This window comes from Necator americanus, chromosome III (genome assembly GCF_031761385.1).
Source record: "Necator americanus strain Aroian chromosome III, whole genome shotgun sequence".
Classification (NCBI taxonomy): domain Eukaryota; kingdom Metazoa; phylum Nematoda; class Chromadorea; order Rhabditida; family Ancylostomatidae; genus Necator; species Necator americanus.
In genome coordinates, this window is record NC_087373.1 from 1661744 (window position 1) to 1685139 (window position 23396).

General features: G+C 37.6%; 2 protein-coding genes across 2 annotated transcripts; one reads left to right on the forward strand and one right to left on the reverse strand.

The window, feature by feature from the left end:
- Positions 1-5601: 5601 nt before the first annotated feature.
- RB195_008319 (uncharacterized protein) lies at positions 5602-6905 on the forward strand (the record flags this gene model as incomplete). The annotated part of the gene is made up of 5 exons (XM_013451317.2): positions 5602-5748; positions 5819-5960; positions 6402-6501; positions 6572-6712; positions 6788-6905. 5 exons carry the CDS (start codon positions 5602-5604, stop codon positions 6903-6905), a joined length of 648 nt encoding a protein of 215 aa, XP_013306771.2.
- A 455-nt stretch (positions 6906-7360) lies between these two features.
- Positions 7361-17319, reverse strand: RB195_008320 (uncharacterized protein; the record flags this gene model as incomplete). The annotated part of the gene is made up of 8 exons (XM_013451316.2): positions 7361-7448; positions 14201-14303; positions 14800-14904; positions 14977-15093; positions 16245-16346; positions 16466-16573; positions 16649-16774; positions 17172-17319. 8 exons carry the CDS (start codon positions 17317-17319, stop codon positions 7361-7363), a joined length of 897 nt encoding a protein of 298 aa, XP_013306770.2.
- Positions 17320-23396: the final 6077 nt, after the last annotated feature.

Below are 23396 nucleotides of genomic sequence, written 5' to 3' on the forward strand. Positions count from 1 at the left end.
AATCATGAAAAATAACCGTTAAAAAGTGCGTGATTCACCGGCGAGCAGCGCTGTCGTCAAACGGTTAAAAGGACAGGTACAGAACATATTTTCCTAGAACCTTTTGGCAAATGTTTCCCGGTAGGACCGAATTTTGAATTGGAAGTAATTGAACTGTCAGAAAAATAATCATAGAATACATAGATACGTGGATTATATCGATAATGAAATAATAAAAAAATAAATAAAAATAAATTAATAATAATAGTAATGGTAATAAATAATAAATAATAATAAATAATAAATAAATAATAAACAAATAATAAATAATAGTAAATAATAAATAAATAAAACCGAATATTGCATATTTCTCCACCAGTTTTTTTTACATGGAGTTGCTCCTGCTATGCAACTCCAATCGGTGTTGCTTTGGAAAAGCAACACCATAATTTTTTTCCTTGCCATTGCCAGGATATTATTTCTGACCAAAACCACACGGACATGCTTTACATGCCCTATTAAATTTTTTTTCTGGGAATTTTCTGGGAATAATCTTTTCCAGAAAAAAAATTAAGGCTGCCAGAAATAATTAATTTATTTGTTATTTGTGTGCATAGCTATTTTTTCCCAAATTTTCACAAAATATTTCATTTAAATGGTCATTGCTTAGGTGTTGATTAATCAGAGCGATTATAAAAGTCAGTGAAACTCGCTTTAATGACGACCTGTTCTCTCTCTCTCTCTACGATAGGTTTTTTTTTTGTCTCCGATGAAAAACCTTCGTAGAATGACTCACATTTCCTTCGGAGTCCATCAGTAATTATTAATGATTTATAGACTCTACTAATGATTTATTAGGATCGGACATTTGCACTTAAATGGACGTGCTTTTCGCTCCTAAGCGAACATCTCAAGGATAATTTGGATTCTTGTTTTGAAATATCTCGAAAAACTTTTCTTCCGGTTTTTTTAAGGAAGAAATACATTAATTATGAAGATCTCTTAGGTTACCAGTTCTGGAACTGGGAAAAACTAAAACTGTCCTTTAAAGGCATCACCCCACGAATCTGGGATGGTGCGGGTTTCAGGTGGGTTATGCCTCTATGGGGTCGTAGACAAGGAGGCTGATTCCGGAGAGGAGGGTGATTCCGTCCATTTCTTCCTAACTGCCGTAAAAAAACAGCCTGGAAGATGCGGCACGTGCACAAGGCTGGCGCGCTCCAATCTAACTCCCTGTAGAAAATAGCGTGCCGGAACGCCCGAAGCCGTATCTTCCGGGCCGTTTTTTACGGCAACTGGGAAGAAATGGACGGAATCACCCTACTCCTCAAAATCTACGACCCCGTATAGGCATAACCCACCTGAAACCCACACCACCCCAGATTCGTGGGGTGATGCCTTTAAAAGGCTAGTTAGTGTCACATGAAACTGTTTGTTTGAAAAAAAAACTTTATCTTTGATTTCACTCTGTAATAGTTTTTTCCCACTAATTGGCTACCACATCAAGTTGTTCTTGAAGGACAGTGAGTTTTTTTTCCCCTCATTTTAAAGGGTAGTAACCTAGGAGACGTTCGTATTTAATGAACCGCTTCAGGGAGATAAGATATATTACTATTTCATCTATAGTGCTTTTCTTCTCAATTAAAATAAATGCAATTCGCAATTCGGATCGTCCCTTTTGAGCTTCGTGTTCCAGAATGAAGAAAAAAATCTCTTCGTCTCTCACGACTTCTGATCATTTCTCTTCTTCGGCTTCTCGCGTCCATATTAATTAATAGTATCGTTGTATGAAAAGATATGGATGGTGTAAAGTGCAAATTTAACACTGTAACATTTAAAGCTGCGCGTTTTTAAGCACGTTTTTTGTCACGAAATCTGACTGCAGAAACGTTACAGCCGTTTCGTGCAAATTCTAGAAAGATCCAGTGGAGTATAAAATAAATAAATAAATAAATAAATATATATATATAAGAAAATGGAAGAGGAAGAGGAGAATAAATAAAGGAAAATATATTATGTAGTTACTCTACTACTATTTTCAACTTGTATGCTTATTTTCTTTGTTCTCTGTGGCCAGGAAAAATTTTTCACACATATTCTCGAAAAGAAAAGAAAGTTTCGCACCACAACATGTTTAAGGAGGTTGGAAATGTGGAGTTCCATTTTTTTTTTCGAACAATATCGGACCATGAGAATCCCCGAAGCGGCGGGCACTTGATAATGTAGAAATTTCTGCCTTGGGCCAGAAAAAAATTTTCTTTTCTTTGATCTCTATCTTTAATTTATTACTCTATCTTTATTCTTCAATTCAGATTTCTTTTAATTTTAGTTTCTTTTTTAATTTAGGATTAAGTACAGAAAAATTGGTAACAGACGTGTCTAGGATGTAAAAAGCGCTGCTTCGTTTTATCGGCTAGACCCCGTAAATCATTGTCTGCGCCAGACATGCGTTTTTTTTTCCGCCTCCGAGAATGAGTCCGAGTTGAATTGGATCGCGTTGGTGGGTCTTGAACGGATTAACGAACGCCGGTCGCGTTCTCCTTTATCGTTTACGTCGTCGATACGTTTTTCCACAATTTTCTTTTTGCCGCGTTAAATACGTAAACCTATGCGGCTGCGGGATTTGCTGATGCTGTTCTTATCTATCAACTTTCATTCATTAGTGCCACTATGTTGCTGATTACAGTTATCAGCGATGTGGTCAACACAAACCATTTTATCTCTTCTCTACGTCTCAACTCTCTCTCTGCCACCTTTTTCCACTTTTTCTAATTGAAAAATTCAAAAATCCCTACCCAGGTCAGAATCCAGGATTTGTCACGGAAATTTCTGTTGGATTTTTCCTCATAAATAAATCCCCATAGTCTCGTACGTGGTCCTAAGTTGAGGATTCCACTATATGCACTGTCCTATTGCGTCATTCCGTGATTCCCTTCACCTCGTGTCGTTGGCTCCGCCCTGTCGCCGTACGAAATTTCGTCACTCGACGAGCATCGCGATGGTTCTATGAGCGGGGCTATATAAACGCCAACGGAGAGCGCAAATATCATGTTTTCTCATCTTTGCAGAAGTGTACGGTATCCGTCCGTGTCGTGCTAGCTACGGTATTCTCACTTCCATCTACATTTTTTTCAGAGGATGGGAGGGGGAGAGGGGAGCGGTTCATTTCCGCTTGTGTAGGGTTTCCTTATTTGACTAGTAGTCAACCTAGTAATTGTTTATTCCTACGGCTCCGCTTATTTCCGAATTTATCTCCTCAAAATAACTTATAAACTTATAGCCTGGAATTTGATACTTTCTTATTCCCGTGGCTCCGCATATTTTCCCTATTTTTCTCCACAAAGTTGGTTATTCTATAAAGTTATAGCCTAGAAATGAAATCATTTCCAGCCCAATAATAAAGTTTCACCTAAACCTCATTGTCATAACAAGAAAACATAAATACACTTCTAAATGCCGTGGATTCAAGAAGAGAGGACTTGGAGATTGTTGAAATGATCTCTATTTTGAATTTTGAAAAATTCCACCCCGAATACAACGATTTATCGTTGAGAACTTGCTGAATTAAAGCGTACCCCATTGATATGCTTTGCACTTCCTGGATCCGCCAACAATGAATCCAACAACTCGGCGGACGGGGCGGCGCAAAGTACAAGACAAGTCTCATTTTTGTCTACGAAATAGTGTGGAATGTTCTCGTCAACTTCTCTGAATGCGTCTGATAGCTTACACTTTTTTTCGATAAGGACAACAGGTTTCGGTGATGAATGTACTATTTGAAAGTGAGAGAATGTGAACACCAGTAGACATTTATCATGTAGTAGTCTGAAAATTAGAGCAAATGTGAGTATTATCGTGGGTAGCGGATATTCTGCGTAGTGTAGGGAGTGCTTGTACTCGGAAAATTTGCTTGTAAATATTTAGGGTGTCGTAATAATGCATTTTTATTAATTTATCTTTCCAGCTACCGTACTAGAGTTACCGTATTAGGAGTAGCAATGGAGTTGCATAGTGGCAACTTTACATGGTGTTGCATTGCCAAAGTTGCTGTTGCTTTACCGGGCGCAACTCCAAACGGTGTTGCATTGCCATAGTTGTTGCGGTGAAGGGGCAACACTCACCCCCACCACGGTGTTGCTTTTTTTCCTGCACCCCCCCCCCCCCCCCTTCCTCCGGGAACTCCCCCTTATCGTAAAGTTGTTTTTTTTTTTGTTTTTCTCTTTTTTTTCACGGCAATGACCCCCAATTGATTCAGCAAACATTCGCGTAGTAACAATTTTTCCCACCACCTAATTCCAGTTTGGAGGACGCGAACAAGTTTGCAGAAAGTTGCTGCCTGGAACTGTTTTTTTTTCGCTAAAATCCTCCAGATGTAGTTTTTTTTCCAGCAACTCAATTGTTTTGCTTGATCAAGTCATTCTTTTTTTTTTGCTGGTAAAATGCTGCATAGTTTTTTTTCCCAGCAGTTTTCCAGAATATTCATTTCTATTCCGCATCATTTAAATGTTGCATGGATTTATTGTAGGAGATTAGTGGGTAATAGCAGCAGCAGTTTTTTTTCCTTCTCACTCACGAGTGTATCCCTCTTCCTGGCAGTGTATTCTCGGCAAACTACGATGTGAAAAGTGCGCACAAATCGGAGCAGTCTATTCTAGTCTTGAGTTTTCTCAGAAAGACTCAATCAGACTCGTTATCGCTCGTATTGTACTAATTCACAAGGGCACGAGCACTTTTCACAAATTCCATACCGCTTTTTCCGGGCCTCTTGGAGTATCCGGACTTCAGACAAATTCTTAGAGGAACTGTTTTTGTACGCTTTTTACTCTTTTTTTAAACCTAATTGATTTCCTCTAGTAATTCTTCTCAGTCGACATTTCCGTGGACTCGATCCTGTTTGATTTATGTGAATTTTTTTTTAGAGAAAGGGAATTTTCTTTTTTCTCTTATCGCTCGAATATAATTATGTGTAATCACCTATAATTAACTTCTCAGGTTATTACTGTCAGTACAGTATCAATTACTAGAATCCAAGAATCTATAAATCCTTATAGTTTCCATATAATCTATAATTATAAGGAATTCTAAACTCTTAGATCGTCCTCAGTGACTGTGAGAAGTGACGAATAGAGTAAGGGCGATTATCGTCGTCGCGCTGTAATCTCGGGTGCGATGCGATTTCCTCCACCCCCCAATTTCCCGCTCAAAACGGTCGCTTACAACGCTCCGCCCATCAGAGCAGCTCATAACGACCGGAGACGTCCGTCGCCGGTGCGATTAATCCGCTCGTGTCTCGTGGGGCGATTCACTCATTCTCTTCGAGACTCCTATCTGCTCCTCAACCTTACCTCCACAATGGACTTAGACTTCCAACATTTTTCACCAGATACTACTCATATTTTCCTTAATTTTTTTCTTTCAAAATCACTTTTTCATTTCGGCGAACAGCACCAGCACGAAGTCCGTCCATGTCGGATTTATGTATCTATTTCTACTGTTTCTTAGACCCCACGTTGTCCTAATGAATCTGTGCACGTTTTTCTTCCCGTTCTTTTCGTTCCACGCTTTCGAGAAATTTCTCGTCCACGTGCTATGGATTCCCTTGATTATCCTGTGTGATTTTAGATGTCACGAAGACGTGCTTCCGATTTTGCTCACGATCTATTCCGATCGATATTTCATCGATTTCGAAGAGATGATACTAAACGATCCCTATCAACTGGTGATCTAGTTGATAATTATATGGAAATGGAATTCACGGAGCCGACTACGGTAAGTGCTACGCGCCTAGGAGCTAGGATTTCAGCGTTTTACGGATGATCGAGTAACGCTAGAGTTTCAGAGTACACTACCGGCACATTTTGACGATTGTGATCGTGTTCCTATGCAGTTCTCCTCATCCACATATCCACGACTTTTATCACAACACGACCGTACAGCACAGAAACTGCTCCGATGTGGAAGTGATGTGGACAGCAGTTGTGGTTAGTTCATCCGAGATCATACTACGTAGGAAGTTAAGGTCACTCCCCCTCTAAAAAACCTCAAATATCTGGAATTTCGAAATAGGTATTTGAAAATTCGCGCCGTTTTTGGGTCCAAGAAGTCTCGGGTCACCGATGACCTGACTTAATTATGATGCGCAATTGCGTAAGCGATTACGTTTCAAACGTCGCGACCTCACTCGGTACCGCAGCGCGATTGGAGCTCACGGACGGAAAGCGCAACAACTTACGCAATTGCACCACAAGTCAGGTCAGGTTCTGATGGGACGGGAAATTCAAAAAAAAAAAACGTGGAGATTTATCTGCATCCATTAGTGGAAAATTGGAATAAAATTGAAATGTCCCTCTAGAATTTCCCTCTGGAATTCTTCCTTACTTTTCCTCTCTGGATAGAATTTTTCTTAGTTTATTGTATTTTAGCTTCTATTGCTGATTACAATCGTTCACAAATATGGTTCTATCAAGGTATGGATTCAAAGAAAGCCGAAAGATTATTACAAAGTGCTGGATGTGGTGAAGGGTTAGTCGATTTTAGGATTTATTTTATGCCTATCCATAAATTTACCAATTATTATCGTTTTTTTTTTCAGATCATTTGTTGTCTCGCAACAATCGATGCAGTATGTATTATCGTTCATACATGCCGGTACCGTACACCATATCCGTATCGGATATTCGGTTAAAGAAAGTGGTGAAGCGAAATTTCGACTCGATATTGATCGCAGTTTCAAGTAGGTGTTAACTTTGCAGAGTGCATAATCTTACGCATTTGATCCGAAAATCAATCGATTGATTCACGTTTTCAGAAATCTTCACGATCTCATCGCTTACTACACGAAACACAGATCATTCATATTACCGATGAAATTGAAACGTGGTGTCGCTCGACCGCTACGTATGCAGCACGAACGAACGCGAGCTTAGGCTCCCCCACGGATTTATTATCTGATGATACTGTAATAGAAGTGGTGTTCGGATAGTGGATCTAATAATTATGTAGTTAGTGAAGGTGTTAATATTTAAGTACAACAATTGTGCAAAAATTCACATCTTTCTATGTATATTTATGGTTGTGTTTGTATTCTAAGCATCCGGATACTGTAGCTCATATACAGTAATCGAATTATTATATTTCCTAACAAGGTATGGACATATTGGTATTGTTTATTTGCACTTGGTGATAATAATAACTGTACATATACATTTGTTTTGAAAAAAAATAAATCTCTAAAAGAGTTGAACATTTGTAACTTCAATTGTATGAATATCACAGTGAAGTGCAACCCGGAAAAAACGAATATATGCTCTCAATAGCCAATTGGACGGGGAAATTGAAGAATTAAGCAAATTAATACAGTAATTAATACATATATTAGCATTCACCAATAGCGTAAACGTCTTGCACGCATTCCGGAACTACTGGATGCAATACATTCGGATAATGATCGACCATATTCACAGTTGAACCTGCAAAACTTTCACCATCACAGAATCATCCATCAACAATTAACTGAAATCCTTGAAAGATTGACAATTTTGCTTAAGAACGAATAAAATACGTTGCTGAATGCTTCAAACTTCATTTTTTCCACTCAAAGGCATGCGAATGGAGAGAATTTCTGTGCTCTCACAAATCAAATGACATCATTCATATTATAAATCATAAGTTTTCACTGGCGATAAGGCTATAAAACAGGTTTTCCAAAAAATTTTTTTTTCATAACACAAACCACTTTGTAATAGCATCACATATTAAACCGCTTACTTCAGGAAATAGATGAGAGAAAAGAGAAAAAACAAAGTCACTTTGGAAAGTTCATGAACCTGTAGACAAGGGAATCCTTTAATATTAGTACCACTATAAGTATCACCTTAGTTAAATTATTTGTTTTTTTTTCTATTTCCTCCTTCTATTTTTTATTTCTTCATTCGATGTACCATCATTAAAGACGAAATGTTAAAAAAGTTTGTCACATTCATAACAATTATTTGATCTAAAATAAATCAAAATTCAATGGCAGGTTTAGTGCAATCGGTTAGAGGTCCATTGTAGCCAAACGGTCGATGGTTCGAAACTGCCTTAGTGCCAACTATGCCGTTCATCCATAAATTGGATAAATGTCGATAAATTGGTACCAATCTTGTCTGCGATGATAAAAAACACTGACTTGATCATCGGGGATTGTATACCCAACAGCGCCAAAACTCAACGACCAAATTGTAAAGTTGGCGCATCCCAAGTGGATTGATACGCCAGCGATTTTATCCTTTACTTTAAAGTTTAATTGCTGTAATTCGATGCTCTTAACGAAAAGTATTATGGTATATCATATTATATTACATCATATTATGTCATATATTATACTACACTTATCATTACATTACACTAAATTAAATTAAAAAATATAAATAAAAATTTAAATAAAACTAATCATATTAAACCATACTTTATTATATTGTACTCATATTTATATTATATTCATGTTATTTTCGTATAAATAGGAGATTATACTATAATGTAATATCATATTATATTATTATACTATTATATTATTTTAAAAAAGAAAAAAAATTACATTGAAACCGCAATCGTCGATTTTGTATTGGTATAAAATCGTACTTTGAATGATGCAATACCAAATTAGGGATCATGTTCCCACAAATAAGGATCCACGACCTTAACTTTCAACTGATTCTCCTAATTTACCGCTAAACAGTTCTCTTCTTTAACACTTACACTCCTCCTACGTCTGTACTGACAAACGTGAGTTCACTAACAAGTGATTCGAACTTTCTTCCCAGTACGAACTATGTATAAATGTACATTTATAGTAGTATAGATATATAAGTTCTGAAGAGGAGATTATTCAAAGTCACTTACAACTTAATTACGACTCTATAACTTGTTCGTATTCTTTGGATTACTAGTATTACGATAATGAAGCTGCCCTCAAGAAAAAAGTACTCATTCAGCTTCTGAACAGCAGACTTTCAAAGAATCAGAGTTATGTAGTGGTAAGTTTCAAGTTCTTGAAACTTACTACTAATTACTTTTTTTATATTTTATTTTTATAAATATACACTATAGAATTTACTTAGTAAGTTTTGGTTTTTGAAAAATATAACACATAAAAACATAAAATATATAATACATGTACTATAGGATGAGTATGTCCCGGAAATTGAGAAAAGACGCCTCAGTTTCTCAAAATGAAAAGGGAACGAAAGGTCTTGCCCTAAGGGGCAGTGGCCCATGGCCAATAATCAATAAGTCATCAATGATGTGATCAATAAGGAAATACTAATACTACTACTACTACACAAATGGAACTTCGTTATTCTCAGAAGAAAAACGGAAAGGGTGTAGTGTAGCTGATAAGAGGCTGAACTATGAGTACATGAATCTATGGCTCGATTCCGCTTCAGACTTGACCTTTTGCGGCCTCCACCCACCGGAGTCGATAAATTGGTATCAGACTCATCCAGGAGGAGAAAAACACCCAGCAAATACTTCAGCTCGCCCCCACAAGTCATCGTAAGACCGCACACGCGTTCAAAAACCACAAACAATTATAAATTGAAGTTTTATCCCACGTGAAGCAAGTCTAAACTATAGAAACATACAGATAGTACCCTTATCGACGTGAACTTAAGGTCTTAGCACTTTTTAAAGTGAAATTGAGGAAATTAAACACATTTGGCCAAACGATGTTGAATAAATGCGTAGGCGCATCTCCATAGGGACTGATTAACGCTGTGCCCTTTATTTTTTCCCTTTTTCTTACTTCAAAGAGACCCCAAACAATGTGCCTAATTTAATTTTTAGTCAAAAATAAATCTAATATCAAAATCCAAGTCTATTATTATTTATATATTGTTTTATTTATTATTTATGATCTCAATATTTATATTATTTATTAATTATTTATATTATTATTTATTCTGTTCTTATCATTACTATTTATTTATTTCTTATTTATTTGTCTACTAAAGGAGCTTTAGCCTTTTAATTCAAAACTGATTACTAGACACTGTGGTGATAGAAATCCACTGGATACGTAATGTCTCGGAGGGATTTGCATAAAAATCTGCGGGAGTCTCTTCATCGCTCTCCATGGCGATAGAGCTGATGTTCGTCCAGAATTCCATGCGTTTAGGAAAAATCTATTTCTACTTCTTTGCAATTGCCCTCTTTATTACTGAATGGGATAGAAAACGAAAACGAGCGAAAACTTTACACATCAGCCCTGCCCTTCATTTCCTCTTCTCATCACAGTTAGTTTTAGTTTCGTTTCAATAAAATAATTAATAAATTTAATTTAAAAAAATAAGTTTAAATAATAAGTAGTAAATAATAGTTAATAATATGTTTAAGTTTTTCTTTAATAAGTTAAGATTTTAACAAGTTTAAATTCTAATTTAATAAATTCTTAATTTTAGTAAGTATTCACTATTACTATTACTTGTAGATGAACTAGTACTAGAGTGTAAAATGTGAACACCTTGTGATTTCTAGGAAACCTAAAACGTAAGTATAGTACAACGGGGGCACAATATTTCTTTAAGGTCATCTCATGTAAGGATTAGCCGAGAACAACAGGAATTAATTAATCTAGAGGATATAGGATTGAAGAGCTTCTTAGGGACGGAAAGGTTACATCGGATACACTTAACATTTTCACATTATCCAAATATCACCTTAGGATTACAGCTTTCGTAAATTTTTCACATCGTTTTCAAAAAATCATTTGTTGACATTCTTGAGTAGCCATATTTTTTGCTCTTTACGTATGAGTCTTTAGAGTTCTTTATTCTGATTTTCCCCTTTTTTTAAAGTAATTTTCAAAGTGAGTGAGTTAATGCACCGATATCCTTAAAACACTCACTCTCTAGAATTGTTTTCTGTCCTTTCAAATAGGGATATAAAAAGGACAAGCAGGAGGGGGGAAATTTGCTTGAAAATAGAAAAATAAATCTGAACCTAATTTTGAAGCTGTTTTTTTTTCTTCAAAACATGTCATTATTACTTCCGAAGAAATGCATTTACTACTTAGACTTACTACGGTTCCACTACAGAAAAACTTCCTAAATCAAAATTCGTTCTTTTTTTTTCTCGAATAGTAATCCCAATTATATCGAATGGAAATTTCTCTGAATAAGAAACCGTGGTTTACACAGCATGATTTCTTGATTTTGTGTTTTTTTCTTCTCATCTTTGATGATTTCCATAAAGAAAGGCATTTGCGCAGTTCTTTGATGCCTTTTTGTCTTATGCCCTAAGAAGGGATTCAGACAACCTTTTAAGGAGCACTTTCTGAAAGTGCATTATCGTAAAGTCTCGTGAATTCTGAAAATGTTTGATCATTGAGAAAAAAAAGCGAAGGCGTGATAAGAAGTACGTGTTAAGTTCAAGGGAATTACACGGAAATAAGTGATAATTCGAGGTGCACAGGGAATTTGCTTCCAAGCTATGAAATGGAATAAACGTCAGCTTTACGGCTGTACGAAGACTTCACAATCACAAACTAATTTACAATTTTTTTCTCAGGGAAAATCTCATGTTCTAAAACGTACAATATTCGCCTCAATGAGCATTTTCCAGCCGTTACCGCAACAATTACATTCATGCTATGGGAAGCAAATATCTCCCTGTGGAAAAAAAACCTGGCTGTACAGTTGTTGTGTTAAAAAAAAAGCCAAAATTTCTGCTCTGAACTAAAATCGTTGGGGAGCACAGATCTGTCAACAAAAAAGGAAATCTATAGAATCAGTTTCCATGCACCGCTTTCAACAAATTTTGTCTCTTACTTAAGGCGGACATTTGATTTCGCTAATCACCTCATCCCAGGTATCAAGCAGCAACAGGAGACTCATCTTATCCTAAGATATGACCTACACTTTTACTTCTGAAACTATGTAGCTACAAAGCTATGTGACTCAAACAGAGGACTTAGAATTTTCTTTATTGGGTGCATGGGACGTTTCGTCAGATAAATCACAATCGATTTCACCCTTTCAGGCTCTGAAGAAGGGGAACTCACCGAAACGTTAACCATGAATAAAGGATTATAAGAGCTTTGGCACTATTTAAGAAAACAAATCCATAGATTTTTCACTTTCCTTACATTATTTTCACTTTCTTTTTATTTTTTTACAGTGTAAGCAAACTTGTTCTCTTCGCGATCGCTATCCGTAAATCATATCCACAATCGTAGGCATCTATGGTACAATTGCACTTGGGCTGTCAATCAGTTACATGTTTCCAGTTCCAAACTGAGTACACTCGAACAATTGCCCTTAGGAAAAAAAACTTGAAGCGAATCGAAAAGTTCGCAAATCTTCCGAGAAACTAATCAGTTTTCTTATGATCCTGGGATTCCATACGCACTTAGCGATTCCAAAACCACAAAACCATTGGTTATAGAGTTCAGAGAATGATTATGTGATGCTTAGAAAGTTATCGAAACATCCATCAAACTAATAATCTGTGACAATAAATGAATTTTTTGTTTACATTTTTCAAAGTGCAAAAGTGAGCATGGAAAAGTAGAGCAATGAAAGATGAATTCAAAATATTCGATGGTGCTTGCACTTTTGTTGTGCAATCCGCTTCATTTGCTGTTTTTTTTTTGCAGTATTTGAAATCTTTGAGAATTTAGAACAAACAGCCAGTTTTTCTATGTTTTTGTTTCCGCTAAATGATAAAATGTGGTGTGTTTTCGAGTGCGAGTCAATTCATTGAAATGAGAAATCCTGCGTTTTTTCGTTCTGCGGCTGAAGCGTGCTTTGGTCTAAACAGCGCATGAGAAATTGTGCAGATCTCTGGAGTTTGTGTCGGGAACGATCGGATCAGCACAAGCACATGCGGTTATCGTTTGTCTTATCACCGCCAATGTCAAGTGACTTATACCTTAAAAAACGAAGATCCACGAGAATTTAATCTGTCAGCTGCAATTAGAGATACCTGATCAAAAATCTTCTACGCTTATGGGGAAATATTTGTGATAAGGGAGCAATTTTTGATTCCCGTGTTGCTAATCAGACGATTATCAGCACTTTAGCACACCGAGTCGGCGATAAATAAAGATTCGTTGACCAATTACTTGAAGAAGGTTTCTTTTTTTCAAGAGATAAAAGTCAATAGGAATAGAGAAATTGAAAGAATGTAAATATTTCTCCATGATTCCTTTCCTCCACTCGTACATTCTGGATTTGCACATCCACTTCCCACTGGCGCAAGAACAAATTTTTAATTTCTAACAAGTTCGAAGTTTCAAAAATGGGCCTAAACAGCTTCTATCCTGCAGATTTCTCTGTATACGAACGGTCCACAGTGCATTCGAAAGGAAAATTACGTGGGAAGATGTGAAAAACAGGATCTTATCTATTTGTACGCTGTCACCTCTTAGACAGAATCCAGAAAAAAAAAATATAATAGTAGTAGGAGACTGTTGAAAAATAAGACGTTAAGCATAAGATCCTATTTGTTCATTTATTTCACACCAAAATACGAGAGCTAACTATGAAATTCTGTCGTCATTTCAGCATTTTGTGCAACTTTGATCTCACAATGACCGGTCAGAAATAATAAGGTTACAGATATCTGGTCATCTGCGATGAAATATGCATGATACCACCCGTACTGAACAATAGGTGGTGGCAGGGATTGAAAAGCAAAAAGAAAAACCGAAAAAAAAAACTTTTAAACAAAAATGAATTACTATTATTCTCATTCAACGATACCTTCTTCATGTGATGGCTGTTTTTTCTTCAAGTATAGTGGGACCATCCTGTGTGTACTTGACAAATACACCACCAGTGTTTAATTAAAAACAAATAAAATTTGTTTTAATTAAGCATTGGTGGAATGTAGATGGGAACGGTTGGCTTGCACTTTCTTATTTCAGACGGTTAGTCTGGGTGAGTCATAGGAATTTGTTCGATGAACTGCTTCCAGACACCCTATACAAAGATTTCTTTAAAATTACGAAACAAAAAGCGTTCGCACTATGATCGATGCGCAAATGTGGAATGAAAATGCCACAATCATTAGAAGCAAGACAAATATGTTCCCTTTCTGTTTTTTTTTGTTCCCGAACTTGTAAGCTCTCTCTCTCTCTCTCTTTCTCTCTGGATTCCACAGAAATGACTCAAGAATGAAAATAACAGGAAAAGGTCAAAAAGGTCGTAGAACACAATTCTCTTATTTCTGAACTCACTTGTGATAGAATGTTGTGGTATCAACCTGATAACATCTATGAACCATTCCATTCATAAGTAGATCACGTCCAAGATCCAAAAATAGTCCTTCATCCACACAACCTAAGAATCGTCGAATGAACCTCAGTTTAAAAAAAAAGATTTCCTATGGCTACTGAAAAATTGTGGAAAGTATCATCATATCTTGTAGTACCGTAATATCAAGAATCTGATATAGTATCGTATTATTAGCTGAGTTCTACGACGTCTCCGTTTAGTTAAAACCAAGCACCGAACTCTATTGATCCGCTATTCGCGGTATCGGGATCAAAACGACATGAAGCACGGTGTAGTTGCGTAAGCGGCTACGCTCCAAGCGACTCGATGGAGATAGCGGATCGAATCGAGGTGGGACCATTGCGAACTGCACCGAAGAAAGGTGCTAGCGTGGGTCCCCATCCGATCCTAACCGCTACGCTGCACCGCACCGCTTTAAGCGCAGTCGCTTATGCACCTGCATCGTGCTTCATATCCTCTTGACCCTACTATAAAAGAAGCACAGACATGAATGAAGAACAGCAGTGAATATTTTCCGGCAAAATTTCTTAAGCTAACAAACCTAGTACATCCAATGATCCATCATTCTTGCATTGATAACGCACGTGTTTATCTGTGAACACCTGAGCAATGTTGTAGTGTTGACCTTCTCGAACACAACCGATCACTACAAAAAATGTTGGGTAATATTGCAGTATACTTGGCAACATAGTACCAAGTAAATTTATCCATGAATCACCTTTAACCTGATATCGTACTCTGCCGTCACTAAGAACTTCACATTCGTGCCGTTGTCGACCGACTATACGAGATTCGCCAGCCATTAAATATTCGGCGGAGTTCTGGAGGTAACATCCTGAAACAGTTCACTTAATAACGAAAAAAAAGTCCTATGTATGGGGTCTGGTCCTAACCCACTGAAGTCATTACGACCAACGGGAAGATCATAAGCATTAGGCGTATGGGATAATGTTTAATACGTAATTACACAGAAAATGGATGAGAAACTACGAAAGGCAAGAAGAAAACAGCTAATACAAAAAATCCTGGGAAGAACATGATCCACGACTGGTTGTGGTTGCGGGAGATCAAAAATAACTCCGGTACCCTATTTCACGAGAACTGAGAGGCGCGCGGTTGGTCATTGAGTTAAAAGTGGTGCGGTAATGAAGTACCCAGAACTAAAAACATTCGGCTAACGAATTCTGTAAGAAAATAAAACGCTCCCTCCAAAATTCTAGTAGCACCTATATGAAAAAATCGCGCAGACGACGCATTTAACTTATTTGAGAGAATTTAGTGATGGTTTGTTGCATTCAAGGCACTCATAGTCGGGTCATAACGACGTGAAGCTGGGTGCAGTAGCGTACATGGCTGCACACGAAGCGGTACGGTCCCTGTAGCGGTTGGGATCCATGTGGGACCATCGCTTACTTCACTAGCACTGTTTGCGATGGTTACGCTCGACCCGAAACGCACCGCTTAGTCCCAACCCGACTATAATCATGCATAACTGCCTAGAAGTAAAGAATACGAAAGCGTCCTTCGCGACAATGGCCCCAGAAAATTAGAGGTAATTGAAAATAGAGTTCATACAAAGACTTCCGAACGTCTTTTTAGCCAATTTGAGATCATCGCTAGCTCTAATCGGGTCATGCAGGTGACAAATCTTGTGACCGCGTCATATTTATGCACAGCCGCATACGCAATTGCACCACCTGTCCTTGAATGTTGTCAGGACGTTTTGAGTCTACTGAACTAAAGAAAGTATTCGTTTACGACAGTAAACTAACAATAACATGTCAACAATAATATGTCTTGGAGTGAATAGTATAAATTAAAGATACAGAGGATAAGTACAGAAAACAAAAGTGTAGGAAAACATTGAGCAAAATTAATCGAGCAACAATCAGAGTCCATTTTTACAACTCATCACGGTGTCCACGATATTTTACAAAGAAGAGCGAAGCGAAAAAAAGAAAAAAAAACATGGTAGGATGTACCCACCTTCGATAATAATCCCATCTTGTCCGCATGTGAGTCGGAATGAACCGTTACGGAATGTATCACCGATTGAGTAGTGAATACCATTGTCGAAGCACATCGCTTCTAAAATTATAGCACTAATCCTAAGATATTCCTAAACTAAACCAAGCCGTTGACACAAATCCAAACAATATTTATTTGCAGTACTAGTTAGAATCGAATACAAATCCTCCTTGACTTACCCTGTTCATAAGTAACTGAATCTCCAACTATATTACATTTATGCTTTATTCCATTCTTTACAAATGTCCGGCCAAGTTGGATTACTGATTGATCGTCTGCTATGCAAGCTAAAAAAGTACGTGCCACACGAATCGATCGATAATGGGCATTGATATGTTTGAACGAAGAGGCTTCCTACTTACCTACAACTTCAGCCGTTCCATTCTGACATTGATAGTGGAAATTGTTTTTTGTGAAAGTCTCACCATGTTGATGTGCACCAGCGTTTGCCATTACACACGGTAATGGAGGAATTCGACCGTCTTGTACTAAACATAAATAACATATTTTTAGAAGAAGAAAAACTGTTAATTTTTCGTCGTTCAACTCTATTTCCATAGGCAAAGGATGGAGATCGGATGGGACCCCACGATCTCCAAGTCCTCTATTCTTGAGACCTTAGCATTGGGAAGTGCATTTGGGGTTTAGGTGCAAGTATTCTTGTTATCCCAGCGAGGTTTAGATGAAAATCTATTATTTCCTTTCGATAAAGACGAGTTTGGAAGCTCGACAATTGTTTTCCATCGCGAAAATTGGAATCCGGGCAAAGACTCGTCCCGTCTTGCTAAGGTCAAGTTTTTAAACGAAGTATTATGGCAATGCTTTTATGGATCCGAACGGAGTTAATGACAAGAAAGAAAAAAAAAACTTAATAGGCGCACTTACTTGGAATGACGACACGATTCTCCACATCGTCGACACTCATTCCATGAGCGGTGAGGATGATCTGACGATCTTCATGATCTACCACCGATTGGACACCGGTGGCTAACAAAAGTGACACAAGCGCATGTAGCAGCATATCTAAAGACATTGTGAAATAAACAATAAACGTAAACATACAAACATAAAATGGATGAACAAAAACTGCTCCAATAACAAAGAGAAGGGCGCTGCAGGACCAACAACAACAACAAAGTGAGTGCTTTCAGAAAGAAAAGAGAGAAAGGGAGGAAAGAACAGGTGGTAAATAAATAAGGAAATGAAATATCCTCGGTAAGAATTATGTTTGCGCGCTTTTTCCGCCTGAATCTTCTCCACTCGCTGAACTGCGCGAGTCAGGCGTGCGTCGCGGTCGTCCGGGTAAACATAAGTCCTGGGTTTTGTACGATGAGTTCATTGAATATGAGAACGTCCAAACAACCTTCTCCTATTTAGTATATGCTTAAATTTAAATTGAAACTCAACTAAGCGAAATTAAACAGTTTGGCGGGGAAAGCCACTACAATAACGAGGACATTTTTTAAAGGAATCACAAAAATGACGTAGGAACCCCATTTTGTAGCATAGCTTATATGTTTTTCAGGCAACGACTATAAACGTGAACACTAAACAAAGTGTTCAATAGAATAAATCAATAATCTCGTGTCGATATATCAAAGGCAGCTTATCACGAAATTGACGTAGTGCGGAAACCCCGATATAGTTCGAATTTTAGAACCTGGCGTGACTCCTCTCAATCTCCCCTTAGAAGTCGAAAAAAACGCCGTGGGAACAGCGTTTTTTCCTACGAGGTACGTTAGAACACGTCCCATTCTACACGCCCAGGCCTCATCAGCAGCCTTGTTCATTACCTTCATCTGAATAGGCTGGCGAGAAGTACGGCGTCTTCCATGCTGTTTTTTTTACGGCGATTAGTGGAATTACAGCCTAGCCGTGCTGGGTTCCGTTACCTACATCTAGAACTTCACGGGTTTCCTGGATTTCCGCACCACCTCAGTTTCGTGAAACGATGCCTTTAAATATTGCAATGATTCTGCCTTATCAAAAAGTGACTGGCGCAAACAGCTACTTCAAAGACTACATATGTGCAAAAGATAAGTATTGATCTGAGCAGAGATGCGAGAAAGGGAAAATAGAACAAAGAACAGAAAGCGGTGCAAAGTTATGACATTTCCAAGAAAACGACCCATTTTTACAACGTCCAAGGTCAAGTGAGTGGTGAAAGTGTTGGTGACATTTGAAGAAATCCTCAATCCACAACATCACCGCTAAAATGAAGCAACGTTAGCCGACATGAAGCCTTTTGTGAGCGCTCACAAATGACTGAAGACTCGTTAACTGCGGAAAAAAAGACCCCGTTCTAAAACTGGATCACGATCCGTAAGTTTGTCGAGAATGTTTGGATCTTATCCGATAAAAGCCGGATGTATCTTTAGACAGAATCGAATTATGTAACATCGGAGAATCTCAAAGTCCTCGGCTTTCTAGATCCGTGGATGGATAACCACTGAAGTAAGGCGCCGTTTTTGTCCGGAGACGAGTTCCTTGTCTTTTTCTTATATTTTTAAATTTATACTTGATCTTAAAAATTAAGGTCCGGTGAGGACTGACATTACAGAGCACCAATTTCCATGCAGTACATATAGTAAACGTGCTCCTATAGTAAACGACTGTACTCTTTTCGGGACCAACAGAAGCCGGGAGGACAATATCTGTGCAATGAAATGTACGGGAAATGATGGTCCAGATCGGAAAAGAACCTAGCAGTCAGTACCTATCTCCTATCTTTTTTTTTATCCTAAGGGCATATTAAGAGAGAAATAAAGAAAACCTTTTTTTTTGTTCCCACTCTTGAGGAAGAAAACATTTTTGGCGCTATTCTTGATTTCCAAAAAAAAAAATTCCCGGGTGAAAACTCCTCAACTGAATCAGAGAATCGAGTGTAAAGATTCCGAATAGCGTGTAATGGATCCATAAAAATCGGCCTCAATTTCAACTCGTGAAAATTACCTTCGAACTTTCCGAAGAGGAGGAACTTTTTCTACCCACTAAGACTCTAAGGATTCCAGAGAGAGGAACTCTATTGTACTACTTTTAGGATAGAGACATAAATACATCAAAATTATCTTTATCTTTCCAAGACTACAAATAAGCCTCTTTTGAACTATGCAATATTAAAAGGATAAAGGATAAAGTTTCTGGCGTTAATCAATCCGCTTGGGACCTGCGCCCCCACGTTCACTTCAATTCAGAATCGTTCGAGGTTCACGAATGTGTAACTGCCCTATACAATGACTTCTGGGGGCTAGCCGATGTGTCAAGTCAGTGCTTTTATCCTCCCAGACAAGTCTGGTATCAATTTATCGACCCCGGAGGGATGAAAGGCTTGGTGAGCACTAGGGCGGATTCGATCCTCCGATCGATTGTGCAGTAAGCGGAACCTCTAACCGCTACACCACACCCGCCCCTATGTGATATTACGTACCGTAAAACAAGTAAAAATACCCCACACAATCGGCCTTCGATCAGAATCAGAAGCGTCGGACGTGCAGAGGTTTCATTCTTGTGTACTTTTAATTCAGAATTTTTCCCTTCGTTTTCAGACGTATTCATCCTCTTTTTTTTAGCTTTTTACGTTTTTTTCCAATATCAACGCTTTCCTAGCAAATAATAAGCGGGGGGTCAAAAAGAAAAGAAAAAAAGGAGAGAATAGTAGAACTTGCTCCTGTTCCACTCTTTGGAAAGAACTAGAAGTTCATATAATCATGTTTTGATTTTGATGATAATTTGACGATTATTTCCTGAATTTCATCGATTTTGGTGCGGTGTAGCGAAATCGGTAAGAGGTTCCGTTGTGTCTGCAGCATGATCGATTGAAAGTTGGAATCCACCCTAGTGCCAACCAAGCATTTCATCGCTCCGGGGTCGATGAATTGGTGCCAGAGTTGTCCGGGAGAATAAAAACACTGACTTGATACATCATCTAACACACGTAAGTCATTCCTTGCGTGGACTAGACACATGTTCGTAAATTTCAAAAAAAATCGAAATTCTGAAAATTTAGAAATGAGCGGCACATCTCATGTGGATTGACGAACACCTGACACTTTATCCTTTATGCTTTATCATAGATTTTGCCGACGGTTCATATTTCAGTGAACAAGCTGGGCGTGGAAAAATGCGTTCAAAAAATATCTACAGGATGCAAAATCCAGATGATTTGAAGAAACTTGGCGAAAAATTGGAATTAGGAATTGACAGCGGAAATTTCTATTCGAATTAATTTTTATTTGTAAGAAAAAACTCTTAGATGGTCGGCTGGTTCTTACAGAGAAATCAATTAATTTCATATCAGGGATGAACCGCGTAACCCATATATTATAGTAACCGATGCGCTCTGTTCGGTTCAGAATGAAAACAATCGGGCGGATGACGTCACATGATCTCTTCCAATATCACTAAGGTATTCAAAAGAAGTTATTCAAAAGAGATGAGAATTTTGCTAGCGATAACTACAGTAGTAGCACACTGTATTTGTATGTATAATTCATAAATGAGTAAATGAGAAAAAAAAGACCAAAAAATAGAATGAAAAAGGAGCAAAAAGAAAAAATACAGTAGTGATATGGAAATCAGCGATTTTACCAGATTGATCATTGATAAATGTCGTTTAGCAGTTGAAATTAACCAAATATTTTCAGTTTTTTTTTCTATTTGATTAATCATTTTTCGTTAACAGAACCAGACAACGGACTATTTGATTATTATTGATTGCTCGGTAGTGCAAAAAGTTTCCTATTTCCAGTAAAAATGTCAGTATTTAGGAGAGAATTTAGCGGATTCCTTAAATAACAAAGTAATTAGAGGTTTTCTCGCTTGTATTGAGTACTGTATATGTAACACTTCTTTTACGGTAACAGTACTGTTAATTACTGTACTGTTACTGTAATGTATACGTATGTACTGTTACTTACTCATGTAATATATGTGTACTGTTACTCTCTTGTGGTGTATATTTGTGTTATTTATTCCTTGTATGCTGAATACACACATGAATAAAGAATGAATGAATGAATGAATGAATGAATGAATGAATGAATGAATGAATGAATGAATGAATGAATGAACAAAGAAAAAATAAATTATCCATACTTTAGAAGGGACAACCTATTTACCTACAAAAACCACCTATACTTGTCGCGCAATGCACTTTCAAGTGCTGGTCTGTAGGTTAATCGCTCTGAATGGAAAAATCGAGAAAGAGAAGAAAAAAAGCAAAAAGTCATATTTGGAACGCCAACGACTGCAATTATTGATTGGAGTTTTTTTTTGAATTCGGTAGGCATCGCCCATCGATTTACCTATTTTTAGCTCTATTCTTTTTTCTAAATCGTGAGAATCAGAATCAGAATCTCTCTGGATGCTACCTGATCAATTCGGAAGAAATTCGGTGGCACATACTGCCGGGAAACAAAAAACGAATAAAAACGAATACAAGTAACTGACACTAAAAAGCAAAAACGTGTAAAAAGTCTTCGAAAAACTATCTACAGTGAGCGAAATCCACAATATCCTGAGAAGTTGGTCGGAAGTTAAGAATCATGGATAGGGTATGGTTACTTTAATCCTAACAGAGCATCAAATTAAACCCTACCTTAAACGTGATCGACCAGAGTCGCGTCCTTCAGAGACGTTGGCCGAGACGAAGAAAAAAAACTCGGCTACGAAGTGGACGCCTCACGAATGATCCAATTTATGGGGAATGAAAGATTGAGAAAAACCGAGAGAGCGCCAAGAAATTAGACGAAATGCCCCGAGTAGACTTGGGGAAACGATTCTATCTTAGCATGAATCAGCAGCAGCTACCAACCATAGCAAGAGGGATTTGCTAAGGTAGGAGAGGACACACTGAAACGACTTAGGAACTAAGTATCGAACAACTTCGAACAACTGAGAAAAACTTCGGATGTGATCTTCCAGAGATCCAGAATATAATGCGAATTCTCCTCTTGGGCATGGATTATGAATAAATAAATCCTCATGATCGTCACCGCTTTAATTTCTAAAATACGATTTTTTTCTGTATTCGTAATATTTGTTATATTAGAGGCACTTTTTTGCACATGTAATATTTTTTGTGATATATCCATAACTTTTACGGATTTTCTATTTCTTCTCCAACTCTACAAGTGTGGTGGAGGGTCATCTTTCTTCATTTAATTTTCAATTTGTCTTTCAACCATGTTTTTTTTTCAATTATTTTCATTTTTTGTCGTTTCATTTTATTTATTTTTATTTTTTATTCAGTCATTTTCCAACTATTTCCTCAAATTTTCAATTATTTCTCCAATTATTTTTTCCTTTGGAAATTATTTAATTTCGATGGTAGGATTCGCATGTGAAGTATAGCAGTCGCAGAATATATTCAACCGGACGACCGCGACGCGTCTGTCGCAACGCACTCGCCTAACGCGCAGTTCGTATCCACTCCTTTGTTGTGCTCCAATCGAAAGCGCATCGCGCGCTCCTACTTGAACACATCACGCGTCGACCATAAATACGTTCGTTACGCGACTGAAGTTGACAAATAACTGGTATCGAAAATCGATATTGACATTGATCGAAGCACAAAATAACTATTGAAACTTTTGAAATTCCAGTAAATTCCAGAATGTGGTGGTCATTGAACGAGGAAGGATACTAATTACTAGCGCCAGTTCCCTGCAAATAGTTTGACTTGCCGGACTTCGTTGTGTTTCTCGCCTGGATGTCACTGTCTGTCGCTTCTTTATGAGATAGGATTTAAATCTTTAGAAAATGAGTTAAACTACTACATTAAACCCTCTTAACCCGAATGGACCACAGACGATATTAACAGCAAAGAATAAAGATAAAATGCCTCTTCTTGGCCATTTCCCTTACTATGGATCTTTAGTTCCAAGCCGTAGAGGTTAATGAACGAGTTATAGAATGACTCGCACAATCGAAAAATACAGATGCGATGTCCGAGCACCGATTTTCACACGGAGATTTACAAGTATTTTGGGATACGCACAGTTTATTCCGAGATTCCTCGAACTCTGTGTCAATTCAGCCCCGTAAACTCAAATCAGAGTTTAAAAAAATGAAGTTAGCATCACCAACGACGGAATTATGGTCGGATTAAAA